General features: G+C 36.5%; 1 protein-coding gene across 1 annotated transcript; it reads right to left on the bottom strand.

The window, feature by feature from the left end:
* Positions 1–11,178: 11,178 nt before the first annotated feature.
* Positions 11,179–13,641, bottom strand: LOC149245175 (uncharacterized). The gene is made up of 2 exons (XM_089437538.1): positions 12,859–13,641; positions 11,179–11,382 (listed from the first exon to the last, which is right to left on the bottom strand). The coding sequence occupies exons 1-2, from the start codon at positions 13,639–13,641 to the stop codon at positions 11,179–11,181; spliced, it is 987 nt and encodes a 328-aa protein (XP_089293664.1).
* Positions 13,642–17,392: the final 3,751 nt, after the last annotated feature.

Genomic DNA, 17,392 nt, shown 5'->3' with positions numbered 1-17,392 from the left:
GATGAGCATACTCCAAGCGAGCGTAGTTCACGTGAGCATGAATCAAGCAAGCACGGTCCCTTTGAGAGTAGATCTTACCACAGACCTCCAGGAAGTACATTTTCCAGAAGGATCACTGCACAAATAATGACTATGGTCAAGGAATGTAGTCAACTTTTTGAAGATACAATGGAAGTGTGGGCCTCGCTGTAGGAGGACCCACATGTGCAGAAGATCGAAGTGGAAATCAGAGAGAAGAAACTCTAGTTCGATGAGCTTAAAGTAATGGTAAAGACCTTAACACCTGTGCGACAGTTTTCCTATCTTCAGGAAGGAACACTTATGTGGGTACAAAGTGATGACCTGAGGAGGAACATATCATCTCCGTGTAGACACAACCTTGGGTAGATAAGGCTTGCCATATCTCACAAGTAGGAGAGGGCAAATTGAAGAGCATGTAGCAAACACAAAGGATAGTCCACCTCACAACAGAAGGGCCGACAATAGAGAAGCTCATGGACAAAGTTTGACAGGCCGTAGAGTAATGCACAACAGGACTTCATCCATTGAATTCTGCATACATAGGCCTGAAAGAAAATATCGAGGGCGTACCGGATGAGTGACTTGAGGACGAGTCACATGTTTGTGTTGGGGGCCTATTGGGTAGGGGTCCCTAGGGTCTAAGTTTTGTTTGAGTCATGTAAATACTCTGCATTTTGAGGAGAAGAGCATGATTAGAATAGGGTTATAAGAGTCAAAGGTGCTTTAGGGTGGGTCAAAGCCCCTTCTTTTATAAAGGCATGGGATTATCTAGAGTATTTTGGGCTGCGCCCATGGTTTGCGGACCATGGTATTGTAAGGGTAAAGTAATATATAAATGGATGCCTTAGCAAGTCTAAGGAAATCAATTGATGAGATGATATGGTTTGTGTCTATAATTGTGAGATATTTTTGCATTCGGGCAAAGCGGAAGACTCCTGTAGCTGTGTGTGCATAGAACCTGGTAAGTTTGTAGTTGTGTGCATAGGGCACTACACCTATGTGCGCAAGGTTAGAAAGATTGCATCTGTGAAGACTTGACTTAACAAAGAAGAATTTGAGACAGATTTGTGTATTTTCTTATGTTCATGTAGTTTCTAGGTTTTAGCTTGTTTATGGTTTTTTTTTGTACATTTCTTCTGCAATTGCATTGCGAAGGTTCAAATATTGTTTTATATGATGAATAATACATGTTAGACTAGTTACATGCAACTCGTGAGTCTTTTAAATAGGAAAATGATTTACGAGTGTGAGAATAACGTTAATGGTTCGTTAAGGTTAGATTAAGCCCTACACTGAAGAAACCTTACAACCACACTGCATAATCCCTCTAGATGTAGAAAAATGGTTCTAGCATCCTCCAATATTGCCTCGGGTGAGATTGTGATCTGCGCTACGTAGATCATTACCAAAAGGGTTGCTAGTATAGGGTTTTGTTGGTTAGAGTAGCTAACTCTGAACTTGGGTCTAATCCCTTAAATCCAAAAAAATGTAAATTGATTAATAAGACAATAAGTGTCTAAATCGAGACTGAATATTCAATGTTGTTTCTAAATTCAATATTTTCTCCTTTTGGTTATATTCTTTTCATTTTCCTATTTGAGAAGGATTGTGACCTTGAATCCTTATTATTAGAGATATTGTACACAATTGGATATACTTAGTTTTAAGTGTAAAAATGTTTCCACTACAAGAAAAACATGTAAAAACCTTTGTGAATCTTACCAATTATATAAAATGCTAACAAGACAAATAAAAAACAACATAATTTTTGAAATAAAGAAAACAAAAACATACAACAATAGTATAAATGATGAAATAAAACATGCACATATCAATCTCCATTGTCATCAACCTTGATTATCTTCCTCTCTTGGAATGATAACATTGTTTTTCTCAAAAACATGTTTTTATCTAGGGTAGTGTCTTAATATGAACCACCAATCCCTATCCAACACATCTAGGTAAAAAAACACTTGGTTGCAATGTTTTGGGAAAACATAACACTCCCTAGTTTCATGCCACATCTATAATTAATAGATATCATCCCACTATTGCAATATTCCTTTATATTATTTTGATCAAAGGTGTCCCACCACTTGCACATAAAAATAACACATTGGAATGAAGAGAAGTCCACTTGAATGATCTCTTGTATGTTTCCAACATAACATAATGTTCACTTCATTAGATTTTGATCGCGGAGGCTAGCACGACTAGATTGGTTGAACCCAACTTCCACTCCATAGTCTTGTGTCATGCATCCATCATCGACATCCTCTGTGTGAAAATTATGTCCATATTCCCACATAGATGGGAACAAATGCACCTATAGAAAAGTGAAAAAATCATAGTGTCATGTGTCTAATAACCCGAACAAAATAAAAAAAAAAAAAAAAATATAAATGTTACAATTAAAATGTGTACTAAGAAGTTAAAAATGTTCAGAAAGAGATTATAATTATTGAGTTATTTCACCCAATCCCTATGTTTAGCGCATCCTCTTCAACACACGCGTAATGATAATATGCACCCTATTTCTCTTTGACTTGATCAAGAACCCAACTATTAGGGCATGTCATTGGCATATTTTCTTTTAAATGATTAGGATAAGTCACACTTCTACCATTCAACTGTTTGAATTTTTTCCTATCACTTTCCCATTTCCTCCTCTTTTGTTGGTACGATGCGACCCAAAGTTGTGTCGCTTCCATATTGTAAAGAATGAATTTGTTGCTAGATTAAATTTCTGAATTTGCTAATGAAATCAAACCAACAGACACACACACACAAACATATTACATATGAGATCAAAATATGCATTAATATGCAGTTTAGTATGAATATTTAATGTGTAGAAATTTGACAAATGATAAGCCACTTACTCTTTATCATGTGGCTCTTTCCATTCATTTTGAGAACCTCCCCTTCTCTTTTGTCTTCATCCCATTCTTTGTCCCAAATTGTTGCACCTAGTGTGTTTTCCATATGCTTGATGTACTCACTGGTTGAATCATACGATATATACCTCTCTACTAGACCCCTCCAGTTTTTCCCTTTGTCGAACAAAACCTTTCAAATTCTTCATGTACCTCTCTAAGAAGAACATCCAATGACAAGAAACCACCCCAACTAATTCAACCTCATATACTACGTGAATTAGAAGATGAACCTGCAATTCCATGAAACTCGTCGGCAGTTCCTTCTCAAACATACAAACAATCTTAGTTATCTGTTGGCGCCATAGTGGAATGATAACCATATGAATATCCTTTGATGTGGTCCAACATAAAAATGCAGATAATTTAGATATGGCACATCATAGGTCTTGGGGAAAGTCATAGTTTACACACCAACACACGAGCAGAGGATAATGACACTGAACAATAAATAGGAGATTACAAAAAAATTAATTAAAAAATATTCCATCACATAATAATAAAATCATGTTTTTGACATACGTACTCTTAAAAGGTTCAAATGGTCATGTGATTTCAACCCCGAAAAATGGTCTTCCATAGTGAAGTAGCACCGTAGTGAAAACCCATATGAAGATTGCACCCTCACACACATTATAACTTCCTTTGCGAAATAAATATCATCTTTATTTAAAATATATGAGACATCACGTTCTTTGAAAGACCAAGAGGGACCAACCTCTCCTCTAGTTTCTTATCTTGGCCAATGTGTCTGTTTAGTTGTTGAAGATACAATATCTCTCCCAACAACCAATGTGTCACTTTCTTTCAATGATATGTGCCTCCATGAAGAAGATGAAACATTTTTAAATATATGCATGGGATCTAGTAAGTGGGAATTCTTAAGATGCTTCCAATATGGGAGCTCATAAAAAGAAATTTTTTTTCTCATCCTAATGGGAAATTTCTCAACATAGGTGTCGAAGAATTCTGGATCATCAAACATAGGCTCCCCATTTGAATCAAACATTTTTGAAAAATCCTTCTTCTTCTCTCTCCTGTGATCTAATCCATTCAATTGGTGTCATTATTGCAAGCCTTTGGGTTCTCTCTAGTTTACCATTGAAAGCGGATGTTTCTCTTCTATAAGGTTGTTCTTTTGGGGGGAATGACCTGGAGCAGTCATACAATGGCTTTCATAGGCGGTCAGACCACCTAGCCTTCAGAGAAGGTCCACAACATTTACATCCATGATACCATTTCGTTACAAGACCTATGAAATTATTGTATATAGGTCGACACTTTAGCAACAATGAAGATCAAAATGATTGCAATGAATTAAATTAATATGTGAAACAAGATTGTTACATATATAAACAAATTAATAAAATAATAATTTACCAGAACCAACTCCTAAGTTTGGATAATCAAGTATGGTGTAAGCACATATGCCATACAACATAAAACTCCTCTCTGTTGTAATGGCCCTTGATACTTCGTACGCATGTATCCCTTCCCATAGTTCCTTTAATTCATCTACCAATGGTTGTAAGTAGATATACATATTCTTCACTTGTCTTCTACCAGGGACTATGAGAGCCAACATATGATGTTCATTCTTCATCGAAAACCATGGGATATTGTTATTGATCACTACTACAGACCAAACAAAATATTTTGTATTTTGGAGGGAATATGGGTTGACGTCGCCCATGGCTATGTTGAGTCATAGACTTCATACTTCATCCTTGAATTTTTGAGGCCATGTATCCTCTATATGATTCATGGCTATTGAATTTGTTTGGATTCACATAACTCCTGATTCACTTCTGTGTGAGGCATGTCATCCTTGAAACATATCTAATTCCTTGCAATGAAAGAATATTTGAATCCTTAGAATTATAGGCATATGCCTCAATATATTTTGAGGAGGACCATGTGATTTACCCCCTTTTTTTAATTATGGTATGGTGTGTACTCAATACCCAACATTTTCAATAACTTCTTTACGTGGACTATTCAAAAATCACCCAATGCAATGAGTGCTAAGTGGAATATTCAAAAATCATGAGAAATTGGTCAGTTAGGACTACCTCTTATGGAAATGGTCATAGATGAATGACTTACTTAATGCAGTTGAATCCAAAAACATGATATCTAATATAATGCACTGTGAAAACCCCTCAATACTTAACTTCTTTATGTCTTCACAACTACCTGACAAGACAAATTATCACTCGTAAGAACTTTATCTTGGAATAACCTGTAGTTGGTGGGGAATATAATTGTATAATGTCAATATTTAAAATTCATAAAACCAATCTTTTTTAATGTTGATTGTGTGACAAGGTTTCTCAAAATATAAGGGCTTGACCGATCATGCAGGTGAATTACCTCAATATTGGCGAGAAACATGAATTCGAAATGACAAACTTTGCTTTCAAGTTGTATAGAAACATCGTTGTCCCCAGTTGAGTAGACTTTGACTTGCAGCCAGGTCCAAAAAGAGGGTTGGTGGAAGAATATTTTAGGCTTTCGAATAAGGTATCAGTGGTATGCCCATCATCCCCTAGCTCATCGCTTTGGAGTGCATCTAACAACATTGCCTTCATGGTAGTCATATCTCATAATTAATCATCCATACCAACCTCTATTTGATTACCTTCATTGCCAACCTGCGATGAAGAACTACTATTGTTGTAGTCATTCCTATTTGGTGGATTTGGACGTAGTTGGAATTGAATGTCTGGTTGATTCAACCATTATTTGTATGCTTCCTATTCAAGTATTTCTATTAATGAAACCTTCTCTCAAGTTGAAATTAAACTGGGGTGCACTAGAATATGGTGGGTGGGTTGCTCAATAATCCTAATTTCAAAAAATATTTAATGTCATTAGTACAATATCAATGATATTAGTAAGCACATCAATACAATTGGTTTGTTGAAATTAAATTATACCAAACAATTATTACCATCGTTGATCCAAGATTCCAGTTGGAAGATGCCATGTTTCAATTGGCAGGGTGAAGAGGTTATCTATTTTCATCTACCAACTGTTTACGATATGCTTCTCCTGATAAGAGCTTCCAATGTTTTTGAAATGGAGGAATATTTTTTGCATCTGAACTCAATTATGAATCATGATCCTACAAATTTTGATACATTTTTATTCAAATTGACATGGATTAAAAAAATAAATTCAATTAGATAATTGAAATATAAATAAAATATGAACTTACTAGAGATGGAAAGGGATAACTCCGTGAAGGAATTTGATCAACAATAGGGAACGAGCTAGAATTTGAAGAAGTGGAGATTTGATATTATTGATATTTTGTCCTTGGATTTGAGAAAAATCGAAAATAAAATTTGTGAGCATATCTAAAATTAATTTCGAGAACCATATAACAACAATCTAAATTTCAATCTAGTTTTCATTTTTTTTCAAGAATAAGGTGACTTTAAGCGGAAAATTTATACTATGAACCATTGTAATTCATGTGGATGTGTCCTAAAGGATAATTTCAGATTAATATGCCATTTTATGTGAAAATAAAATTGCATATAAATTTAAAACCTTACCGGTGTGCTTATTCGAACAAATCACACTGATGTGTTTAAATCATAAAAACACTAGGGCGTTTAAATGATACCCGCACTAGTTTCTAGTATTCCAGAAAAATATAAAATATGTTATCATATCAGTGCTCTTGTAAAAAGACGCACCAATGTGTTTAAATTTTTTTATCACTTTTATGCACCTCTTTCCAGAATTTAGAAAATAAAAATGAATTCAACTGTCTCGGTGCTCTTATAACAATTACAACATCGATGCATCTAAATATAAACTGCACCATTGTGTTAAAAAAATAATCTGACCGTTTTGGGACTTCAAAAAGAAAAAAAACAAATTGGATCATGTTAGTGCGTTGAAAAAATTTGGCGCGCCGGCGATGTTGGTGCACTTTTCTATAAACGCACTAGTTCTCTTTACAATCGAATGCACTGATGTTTGGATATAGTGAAAAAAAAGAGGATTTTTTTTTTAATTAAAAAATGAGCGGAAATTGATTTTTCGAAATCTAATTTCATAAAGTATTTTAAATAGTAATTTTTTTATTATTTATTTTTTTCACTATTTAATTATTTTTCCCAAAATTTCAAGGGAGTGATTTGTGAGAGAAACATACTAAGATCATTGTGCATCAACAAAATACTTTGGAGTAGCAAAACTATTCAGAAGACTAGAAGCTGAAAGGTATAGTGATTTGCTCAAAACCCTACATAGTAAAAAATTTAAATTTTATTGTTTAGTTTAACAATAATTTTTTTTACAATTTTTGTTATGGTTTAATTAAAAGAGAGATCATTTGCAATAGAGACATACTGGGAACAATTTGGAGCAAAAAAAAAATTTGGAATCGTAAAAATATCATAATTTGAAAGGTATGGCGATTCAATCAAAATCCTGCATAACAACAATTTTAAATACCACTGTTAAATTTTTTTACAATTTTTTTTAGATTTATTCACAATTTAAAAGATTTTTTTTTTAAACCTTGTATAATAAAAAAATTACCATTTATTTTACTAGTAACTTTTTTACGATCTATGTTCGTATTTAAATTTAATTAAAATTTAGATTAAAAAAAAAAAAAATCAATACTTAAACCCTTGCTTCTTCTTGCTTATGTGAGTGCAAAATTTCACCTTAGGGTTTAACTCCCTCTACCACTTCATAATTAGGGTTTTTATTTTAGGCATTTTAGATTTACTGGGTTTGTGTACTTACTATATATAGGGCATTTGACATGTAAAGTAGGGGGATCACTCATTGAATTAAATCGAATCCATGTCAGCCCTATCGGTTAAAAAATAGATATATATTCTGCACTGTGCCCTGTATAATATAATGCATCGGTATGCACTGTGTAATATAATGCATCGATGTATTATAACATTGTCAGTTCTATCCAATCTATTCATCGTTTCTCCTGGTGTAATATACCACATTAACGCACCCTTACCACATAACATCATTAAGTCATTATGGTGTGTTTATCATTGCAAATCATATCGTCATAATTTAAAATTATTTAAAAAAATTATTTTTTGTTGACAGTGCCAAACAATTAAACACCCAATGTGTTTAATGGAATAAACGAATTGGTGCGTTTATTCAAATAAACACACCAGTTACTAGAGCTCTTTTTGGATGAAAATGATTTGATTTATGTATACAATTTATTTAATGGATTCTGTATTAAATGGTATAGGTTGTATATTGATAAAAATGTCCGAGAAGATGTTAAGTAACAAAAATATTGATCGATACAATGATAGCATATAAAAAAAGCAGAGAAGACAAGCTCTTTGTAAATTCTTTACAAAATTAATATGTTTGAGCTATATGTAAGTTTAACTAATATGTATTGGTTAGTGTGTGTCATGTACAACCACAAAACGAAGAAGGCCGATAAGATTATTTCTAATCTAAGTGCATAAGAGTGTAAAAGCGTGATAGAAAAATTGCAAAGGATGAATTAGGTGAATGAAAAATACTTTTCAATATGAACTTTTTGTTTTTTTTTTTGAATTTTCATTAATAATATATTTAAGAATATTAGATAGCATGTTTGAAACAATCTATTAATTCATATATGTTTAATGCTCAATAAGGATCAACAATGAAGGAAAAGATCATTGCCATTCTATGAAAATAAAAATTATAGAAGATGTAAATGATGATGAATTGGTTCTTAGCTCATTTGGATTGGTGTTAGAGGTTAACGAAAGGGGGATTTTTTTTACAAAACCATGAGGGATCTAGTGGAATGAATGTATAGATATACTTTTCACTTACAATACAAAAATAAATCCAATGATTCTAAGAACCAAATTATATCTAAACTAAAGGAAGTGTTTCCAAGCAATGACCAATGAGAAATGTTAGAATTGTAATAGAAAAAAATACAACTACAAAAAAGAATCATTCAAAAGGTAATATTCCTAATTAAGATGATTTTCTAAAATTATATATATATATATATATATATATATATATATATATATATATATATATATATATATATATATATATATATATATATATATATATATATATATATATATATATATATACCATTCATTTGTTTCAATTTTGTTATATCTAGTTTTCATATATCAATATAAAAAAAATTATTTCTTTTTTAGGAAGATTATGAAAATCCCAAATGATCAATGAGTTGATATGTGAAACATGCGAGAGGATGTCTAGAAAAGTGTACAAGGAGATGGTCAAAGAAATGGACATAATGTCATCACAGGAGGAGCCATCACAACAACAACATGCTTCAAATGTATGTAATCATGATTGAATTTGTACATATAAAAGAATAATTTAGCGTTAAATATTAATTTTCAAGTATTTTCTTTCATAAAAGAAAACAAAATGGAACTCATTTAGCACATAAAACAAAACGAGAAGGAAGAAAAGGGTTGATATCAAAGTTTGTTAATAATTGTTAATATTTCCTTGTAACAACTCAAGGTTTCATTTTTATATATTTTAAATTGTTTTACATCAACCAACTTTGAATGTCTTCAAATAGGTGCTAACATACAAAGAAGAGCCATAGGAAGAATTGATTAACATTGGGTTAAATATGGGTTCTGAGAATATTTTGGCATATAAAAAATTAATTGTGGAATTTATAAATATCCATGTTGTTTTACTTCTCTGAGTTTATATAACAAAAAATCCTTTACATTAAATCTATGATTTATAATGATGTTTAAAGCATGCACGAAACAAAGTATGGAACTGCACCAGCAAAAGACTTGTTGCAAGAAGGCATAAGACTTGGTTTTGAAACCATGTTCATAGCTTATGAGTCACTTCTTGCTATGGTACATTGTTATTTGATTTACATTGATGTATATTATTTATTTAAATTTTCATTATTCCCATCAGTGTAGATATACTCATTAGACTTTATTTTTATGTTTGCAGATGGAACAATATCAAGAAGACAAAAACAATTGATGCAATCAACAAAACATTCCTCCAAATAACCCAAGTCATGGAATTAGATCAAGTACTGGCAATAGTTCCAACGAAGAATGATGATCTATTTGGATATTAATGAAATCTGTTGTATTTTCTGAAATAATTGTATGTGAAAATCATACAATTTTTAAATGTAATGGACATAATTCCTCAATTTTTTTTTTCTAAGTAAAATTAATCTATTAATATGTACAGAAAAATACAAAGAGGACAAAGCCTTGACCAAGGTATCGTAGAGTATCAACAAAAACTGGACTGCCCCAACATTGGGGAAACCAGTCCAGTGAGAGCAGAAACCTAAAAAATGGTATCACTTCTCAAGTCCAGACCCCATAAAAGAAATAGTAAGATGGTTCCTTGACGATTAGTCTAGATAGGAACCCAGAACCCATGCAACACTAGAAAAAACCAAAAAGACTAGATAATGAACACCTGGGCAGCCACAGCTGGCCTCGAACTATCATCAGGCAACCCCTGCCTATACTCTGTCAGCCACATCCACTGCCTAGAAGCCTCGTCATGGAATGGGCTCCTCAATGATTGGGCAAGCCCACTCGTTCACCATGTCATCCACCACGTCCCTAGAAGCGTTGCCGTGTGGCTCTCCCCCACCTCCATGAGTCTCTCCCCCACCTTAGTTATTTCATTATATATCGAAATACATTGAAAATGCATTGAAACTGGATTTTCTGTGGACCTCAAATATTATCAAATAATATTTAGAGTACCGTCGGGTCCACATGATCGCATCACACAAATGAAGGTGTAAAGGCTCCGCCACTTGGTTTCCTCTGATGCGATATTGTGATGCGATTTGATCGCGATCGCATATTGTTGTATGTAAAGGCCTTGCCCTCTGGGCCCCCCATTCTGCGATCCGCTGATGTGGTTTGGGCCGTCGATCCACGTGCATGATCGACGGTCCTTGTTTAATCGCCAATCACCATAGCCATCACAACTTGTATCATCACATTGGGTTTGCATCATCGCATTGGACATATTAAGGTGTAAAGGTTCCGTCCATTGGTTTCCGCCGATGCGAAATTGCGATGCGATCTGATCGCAATCACATATTGCTATGTGTAAAGGCCTTGCACTTTGGTCTCCCCATTTTGTGATCCACCGATGTGGTTTGGGTCGTCGATCCATGTTCGCGATCGACGGTCCTCGTTTAATCGCTGATCACTATTGCCCTCACAGCCTGCATGGCAGGCCTTTCAAAACTCGAACTAGCATGTTGAATGCCACTGAATAGGCCATGCGAGGTGAAGAGGGATTCATCCATCACGTTCTTACCAGTATCCCTCCAATTACTGTGACTAGGAGTGACTTCTTGAGTCATCTCCTTCTCAACTATTTCATTGAATTCCTTCATCTGTGCATCAGTTGCAATAGAAGATAATTCATTAGCTTTTAGAGTAGTGTTACTCTCCACCCCTATGTTGGTAAGAAGGTCAGCCACCTTATTGCCTTCCCGTCAAATATGTTTGAAATTAACTGCTCTGTGGACTCTGAGCCAATCTTCAACAAGTTCTAGTCTTTCGGCTAGTCTCCAACTATTGCCAATTTTGTTTAAGGGAGTCCCCTGCATAATTTTGTTCACCATATTTATTAGTATTTGAGAGTTTCCTTCAATGATGAGAGGTAAAAGCTCATGTGACTAAGCTAAAAGGAGTCCTTGCCATAACCCTTCAAGCTCTGCTGAGTTATTAGAGTCCTATCCTTTCGAGCCTAGAAATGTTAGAAGGATGGCCCCTTTATGATCTCTGAAAATTCCTCTAAACCCGGCTTTACTTGGATTGCCCTTTGAGGCTCTATCAAAATTCAGTTGGAACACATTCTGAGGAGGGATGATCCATTTGTCTGAGATTGGACTTTTTGCTATAGTTTTGGCTGAAATTTTTAATTCTTGATTCCAATGTAGATTCCAGTTGTCCCAAATAGTCTTTTCTTGTGGCAGTGAGGGAAGGTCACCGTCATGCCAAGATTGGAGTAGAAGAGTTTCCTTGCAGTTTTGACAGACATTGTTCCAGATGATGTCCATAGGCATTGACTGATTCTTGAAGATGCGTTTGTTTCTCTCCTTCCATATAGTCCACATAAGTAGGCCGGGGATAAGCTTGCATAAGGAGTTAAGAATATTGCTCTTATAACTATTTCTTACCCTATTGCGAACAGTGGTAGGGATGTCTTCCTTGATTCTGCAATCCCTTTGACATCTAAAAATAACTTTTTCCCAGAGTTTATGAGCTAGAGGGCATGTGTTCATGAGATGCAAATGGGTTTCTTCTTCCTAATTGCAATTGGGGCAGATGGAAGGTCCATGAAAGTTTCTCTTCCGTAGATTATCCCAGGTGAGAATTTTGTTCTAACAAAGTAGCCAAAGGAAAGTGGACACCTTCGGCCATAAGTTGGGAGCCTAGATAGCTGTCCATAGTGGATCTTTGAATGCAGATTCTTTTATGATTATGTTGTAGGCTTCATGTGTTGTGAACATTCCCCTGTCTTCATATCCCCATCTAAGTAAATCCTTCTTTTTTGAATATCTAATTTTCTGATAGGAGAGTTCCATTCCAAGGATCAGCTGATCTGACTCCAGGCCATTCCAAATAATGTGATCAAGATTGACCCAATGCCTGAAGCCATGCCATAGGGTGGGCTTCCAATATTGATTGATCTTATCAAACCTGTGAGCTTCCCAATTGGGAATTTGGCGAGGATTAATCAAATATTTTAATCTATGTTGTTGCTGCTAGGAGTCCTCCCAGAATCTCAGAATAGTATCGTCCTTGACCTCCTAGAAGCTATGCTGTTGAATTAGATTTTTATGTTGCTTTGCTGCATTCCAGACTAATGAACCCGGTCCTATATCAGTGAGTCGGATAAGATCCTCAGCAGGTCTGTTATTGGCATATTTGGTTGTCCATAGAGTGGCCCAAGGAGTGTGGGGTGCAGTGAGCAAGTTCCACCAGATACGTGCTCCCATAACAGCATTGCTATGATGAGGATCACGGAGCCCAGTCCCTCCTAAGTGCTTAGGAAGACAAACTTTTTCCCATTTAACAAGAGCCCATTTGCATTTCTGACCTGAGTTACCCCATAGAAAGGATTGTTGGAGCTTTTTTATTTCTTTGAGAACCCATTTAGGCGCTGCTAAGATTGAGAAAAGATACAATGGCATAAATTGAAGAATATATTTGATTAAGAAGAGGCGACTTGGCAAGTTGAGGGATCTGTGAGTCCAGGAAGAGAGATGCGCCTCTAATTTTTCAAGGAGAAAATTCCATGAGGAGTGTTTTAGGGCGACATCAGTAAGGGGAGGTCCTAGGTAGTTGGAAGGAAGAGCAGCTATTGGGAAACCCAGAATCCAAGCAATGGAGGCTTGGGTAACTGGAGGGATATGAAAGAAGAAAATTTGAGATTTGGCTTGGTCTATAGAAGCTCCAGAGGCAGCTAAAAAAAGGTTTAACAGAGATTTTAACTTGTAAGCTTCTTGGACAGAGGGGTGCCCATAAAGCATGTTATTGTCTACAAATTTCTGATGGGTGAAGGGAGGAGAGTTGGGAAAGGAGAGGCCTCGTAGTTGCTGTGAGTGAAGTGCATCTTTGATGCATCTACCTAGACCTTCCGCCATGATAACAGACAAAAAGGGAGATAAGGGATCTCCTTGACGAATACCTCTAGAAGGATGAAAGGGGGAGGAAGGAATTCCATTGATTAGGATGGAGAAGAAGGTTGATGAAATGAGACTCATAACCCATCTGACCCACAGAGGGGAAAAACCAAAGGCATTTAGCATTTTTTGAATATAACTCTAGCTTAGACTATCAAATGCTTTAGATAGATCTATCTTAAGTAGCATACCTATTTTTTTATGCTGCTTCAAAGAGTGGATGATTTCACGCATTAGGATAATGTCATCCGTGATTTGCCTGCCCTCCACACACCCTGATTGCTTTGGGGAGATAAGTAAAGGGAGCAATGGTTTAAGCCTTGAAGCAATGACTTTGGAGACTATTTTGTAAATGACATTGTACAACACTATAGGCCTGAATTTGTCAGGGGTTCTAGACTGCGCTTCTTTAGGAATGAGGGTAATGAAAGTGGCATTCATGGATGGGAGCATCCATCTGTTGGCTCTAGATTCTTCCATGACCTGCCAGACCTCCAATTTGATCATCTCCCAGAAATTGTGAAAGAAGTTAGAGGTAAACCCGTCAGGACCTGGCGCCTTTCCTTCTTTTAGCTGTTGGATTGCTTTTTCCACCTCCTGTAAAGTAATCGGCTGGAGGAGCAACTGATTATGTTCCTCAGTGATGATCTTTGGAATGGATTGGATTATTTTATCAATGGCCTCCATCCTATCTATTTGAGTCTCATGATGAACCTGTTTGAAGTATGTCAGAAGTTCTTGTTCTATGGCTGCATGGTCCTCAACTTTTTCTCCTTGGCTGTTCTATATATGGGTAATGGTGTTGGTCATTCTACTTTGGATCGTAGAGCAGTGAAAGAACTTTGTATTCTTTTCACCATCCTTTAGCCACCTGATCTGTGATTTTTGCCTCCAAAGAACTTCTTCTTGCTTGTCTCTTTCCATGATTTGAGATTGTAGGTGTGTTTCCTGCTCCAAAAACTGCTCTGTTCACCCTTCTATGACAATTTTCTGTTGCAATTCTGTAATTGCTTTATTTAGTGCTGTTTATGCTTGGATTATATTCCCAAAGGTAGACTGGTTCCATTGTTTGATATGAAATTTGAGACTTTTTAGCTTTTGGTGGAATTGGAACATTCTTGATCCCTCCAAAGGCTTGAAGCTTTTCCAGATCGTGTTGACGAAGTTGTTGAAATCTGGATGTGACAGCCAAAAGGCTTCAAAGTGAAAGGGCCGACGTGCAGTGTTGCCTGGTCTAGTCCATTGGAGAGCGATTGGCCAATGATCAAAACCTGTGAGGGGAAAAATTGAGGCTAAGAGGTCTCCGCCTAAATGGATAGCATTATCAGAGAGAAGGAATCGATCTAATTGTGAGGCTATTTGGTAAGGCTCTACTCTTTTATTATTCTAGGTAAAAACTCCATTATTGAAGGGTAGATCAATGAGCCAGTTATTCTGGATGAAGTCCTTTAGATGACAACTTTCTTTATCTAGTCTGCTTCTGCCTCCCCTTTTTTCCTCCAATTTGGTAATCATGTTGAAGTCCCCCCCCTATGATCAAGAATGGGTGGGTCCTTTGAGTGTTGATTATTGATAGAGTATTTAGTATGTCTATATTTTGAGTAGCTTCTTGGGGAAAGTAAACATTTGTTAAATGCCCATGGATATTTGTCCCTATTATATGGAACGAAGCCTGAATGAAGTGCTTGTTCACTTGTAAGTTGGAGAGTGTGATTGTCTGTGCGTTCTAGATGATTGCAAGACCTCCTGATGCCCCTAATGCATCTACTATAATTGCAGTACAACCTGGCCAAGCTTTGGCCATGTATTTTTCCAGAGTTGCTGAGCTACACTTGGTTTCTTGTATGAAGAAAATGCTTGGTTTTTCTTGCTGAACCATGTTTTTTATCGATCTGTAATTCCCAGGGTTGTTAAGCCTTCAAATATTCCATGAGATGAGCTTCATGATGAGATATTAGAGAGGGTAGTATAGTACTTCTTGAGCTTGGAGTATCTTCTGGATTCCACTAGCATTTCCTCGATGCGAATGGTTCATTGAAGATCTATTTTCCTTCCTCTTTTCTTGTTGTATTTGTTGAGGATATTTCCATCCCATTGGCTTCTAGGCTGTATTCCAAGGGTTCACTGTCTCTGTGCTATTGATAAAATTATTTCCAGATTGTCCAACTGTCTTTCTGGAATTTTGTCATAACTTTTTGTTTTATAGGCTTGCTCTAAGCCTAGAATATCCAGGTCTCCTATATCTATGCTTTCTGGTTCCTCTTCCATATTCTGGGTTTCGTTCCTTTCTTTTGTATTTCCTTTTGTATCCTTCAGAGCAGTCTGCTCATTATCTACCTCCATATTTTGAGTGAGCCAGGCGGGAAAATCGCTGGGAGATGGAGAACTAAGGTCAATGGTTTGCTTTAATTTCTGAGGAATCACTGTGTTGGTGGAAGCTGAGTGAGCTTTTGACTTGGGCTACTCCTTAGGGGGAGTCAGGGTTTCAATATTGTTTATATCTAGCTGAGCCAGGGACTCGAAGTTGTTCCTGGTACTCGGTTTGGGGGGGATATCAGCAGTGGTCTTGGGATGAGATCCAAATTTTCTGAGATTCTTTCTGCAATGGGAAACTTTGGTGAATCCATCATCATCTGATTTTCCAGAAGGAGGAGGGGCTGCGGTTTTTAGGTTAGATGGGCAATCTCGACATAGATGACCAAGAGTGTGACATTTCCTACAGTGGAATGGAACATGTTCATAGTCGATAGATTGGATCCATTCAAAATCGTCATGAAAGAGACTTACCACATTTGGAAGGGCATTGTTGAGGTGCATATAAACACATATACGCACATACGAGGTGTATCTTCTAAGCTTAGTTTCCTCTGCAACTTTGACGAACTCGCCAAGACCATTGCCAATATCTTGTAATGATGCCTCATCCCAATACTCCAAAGGGAGGGAGTAGAGGTGGATCTAGACCGGAGCCCAACTGAGATCCTCTTTATCCGAGTTAAATCTCTCGACCTAATATCCGAGGTACAGGCCAGTGGCGTTAAAGAAATACGACCCTCCATCAATGATTCTATTTCTATCCTCCAGATAGTTGAAAACCATTGTGAAGAATCCCTTGGGGCCTAATTGTAGGGTAATGTGACCTTTCGGCTTCCATTTGGTTGCGATCCATCCCTGCAGTGCATTTTCTGTGGGCCAACGGCCAATAAACTTCCCTATCAGGGCATGATCCTTCATATATTGGATTTGTGTGTTGATCCTACAGCTGGGTAGCTTGATCTTTGGTCTTGTGGCTACAACTGGCTTGCATGTGGTGGAGGTCGCTTTGGGGACCTCGTTAACTGTTTCTTTATCTCCTTGAGAGTCCTGTCCTTCTTCTATTTCCTTGTGGATTGTTTGTTTGCAGGCTTCCTCCTGCATTGGAACATGTTCGTTGTCATTTGGGGGAGGCTCTACACCCTCCCCCTGAGGTTTACCAATGATTCGCTCACCTCCTTTGTCCGTTAGTAGTTTGCCTTTAGCTGTAAGAGTTGGCAGGGTTTACTGGAAACCCTGCAACCCGACATTGTAGATTAGACCTGAAACCTAGCTACCATGAATGCCACCGTAAACAATCTGTACAGTGTATTCGTCGGTTCCACTTCCTTAGACATAATTCCTCAATTGAAAGACAAGGGGTTATCAATAACAATTCCACTTTTTATGACAAAGATCC

This window comes from Pinus tabuliformis, chromosome 7, assembly GCF_031772625.1.
Source record: "Pinus tabuliformis cultivar Carrire ecotype Pingquan chromosome 7, CPIR1, whole genome shotgun sequence".
NCBI classification, from domain to species: Eukaryota; Viridiplantae; Streptophyta; class Pinopsida; order Pinales; family Pinaceae; genus Pinus; species Pinus tabuliformis.
Note: the sequence above shows the minus strand (reverse complement) of the source record. Positions and strands in the feature narration are given on the sequence as shown.

Bases quoted from the DNA above. Each gene is read 5' to 3' on its own strand.
- LOC149245175 (XM_089437538.1), bottom strand. From the start codon at position 13,641: ATGGCGGAAGGTCTAGGTAGATGCATCAAAGATGCACTTCACTCACAG. The intron at 11,383-12,858 runs GTCTGGAATGCA...ACTGATGCACAG, and splicing joins ATATAGGACCGGGTTCATTA to ATGAAGGAATTCAATGAAAT.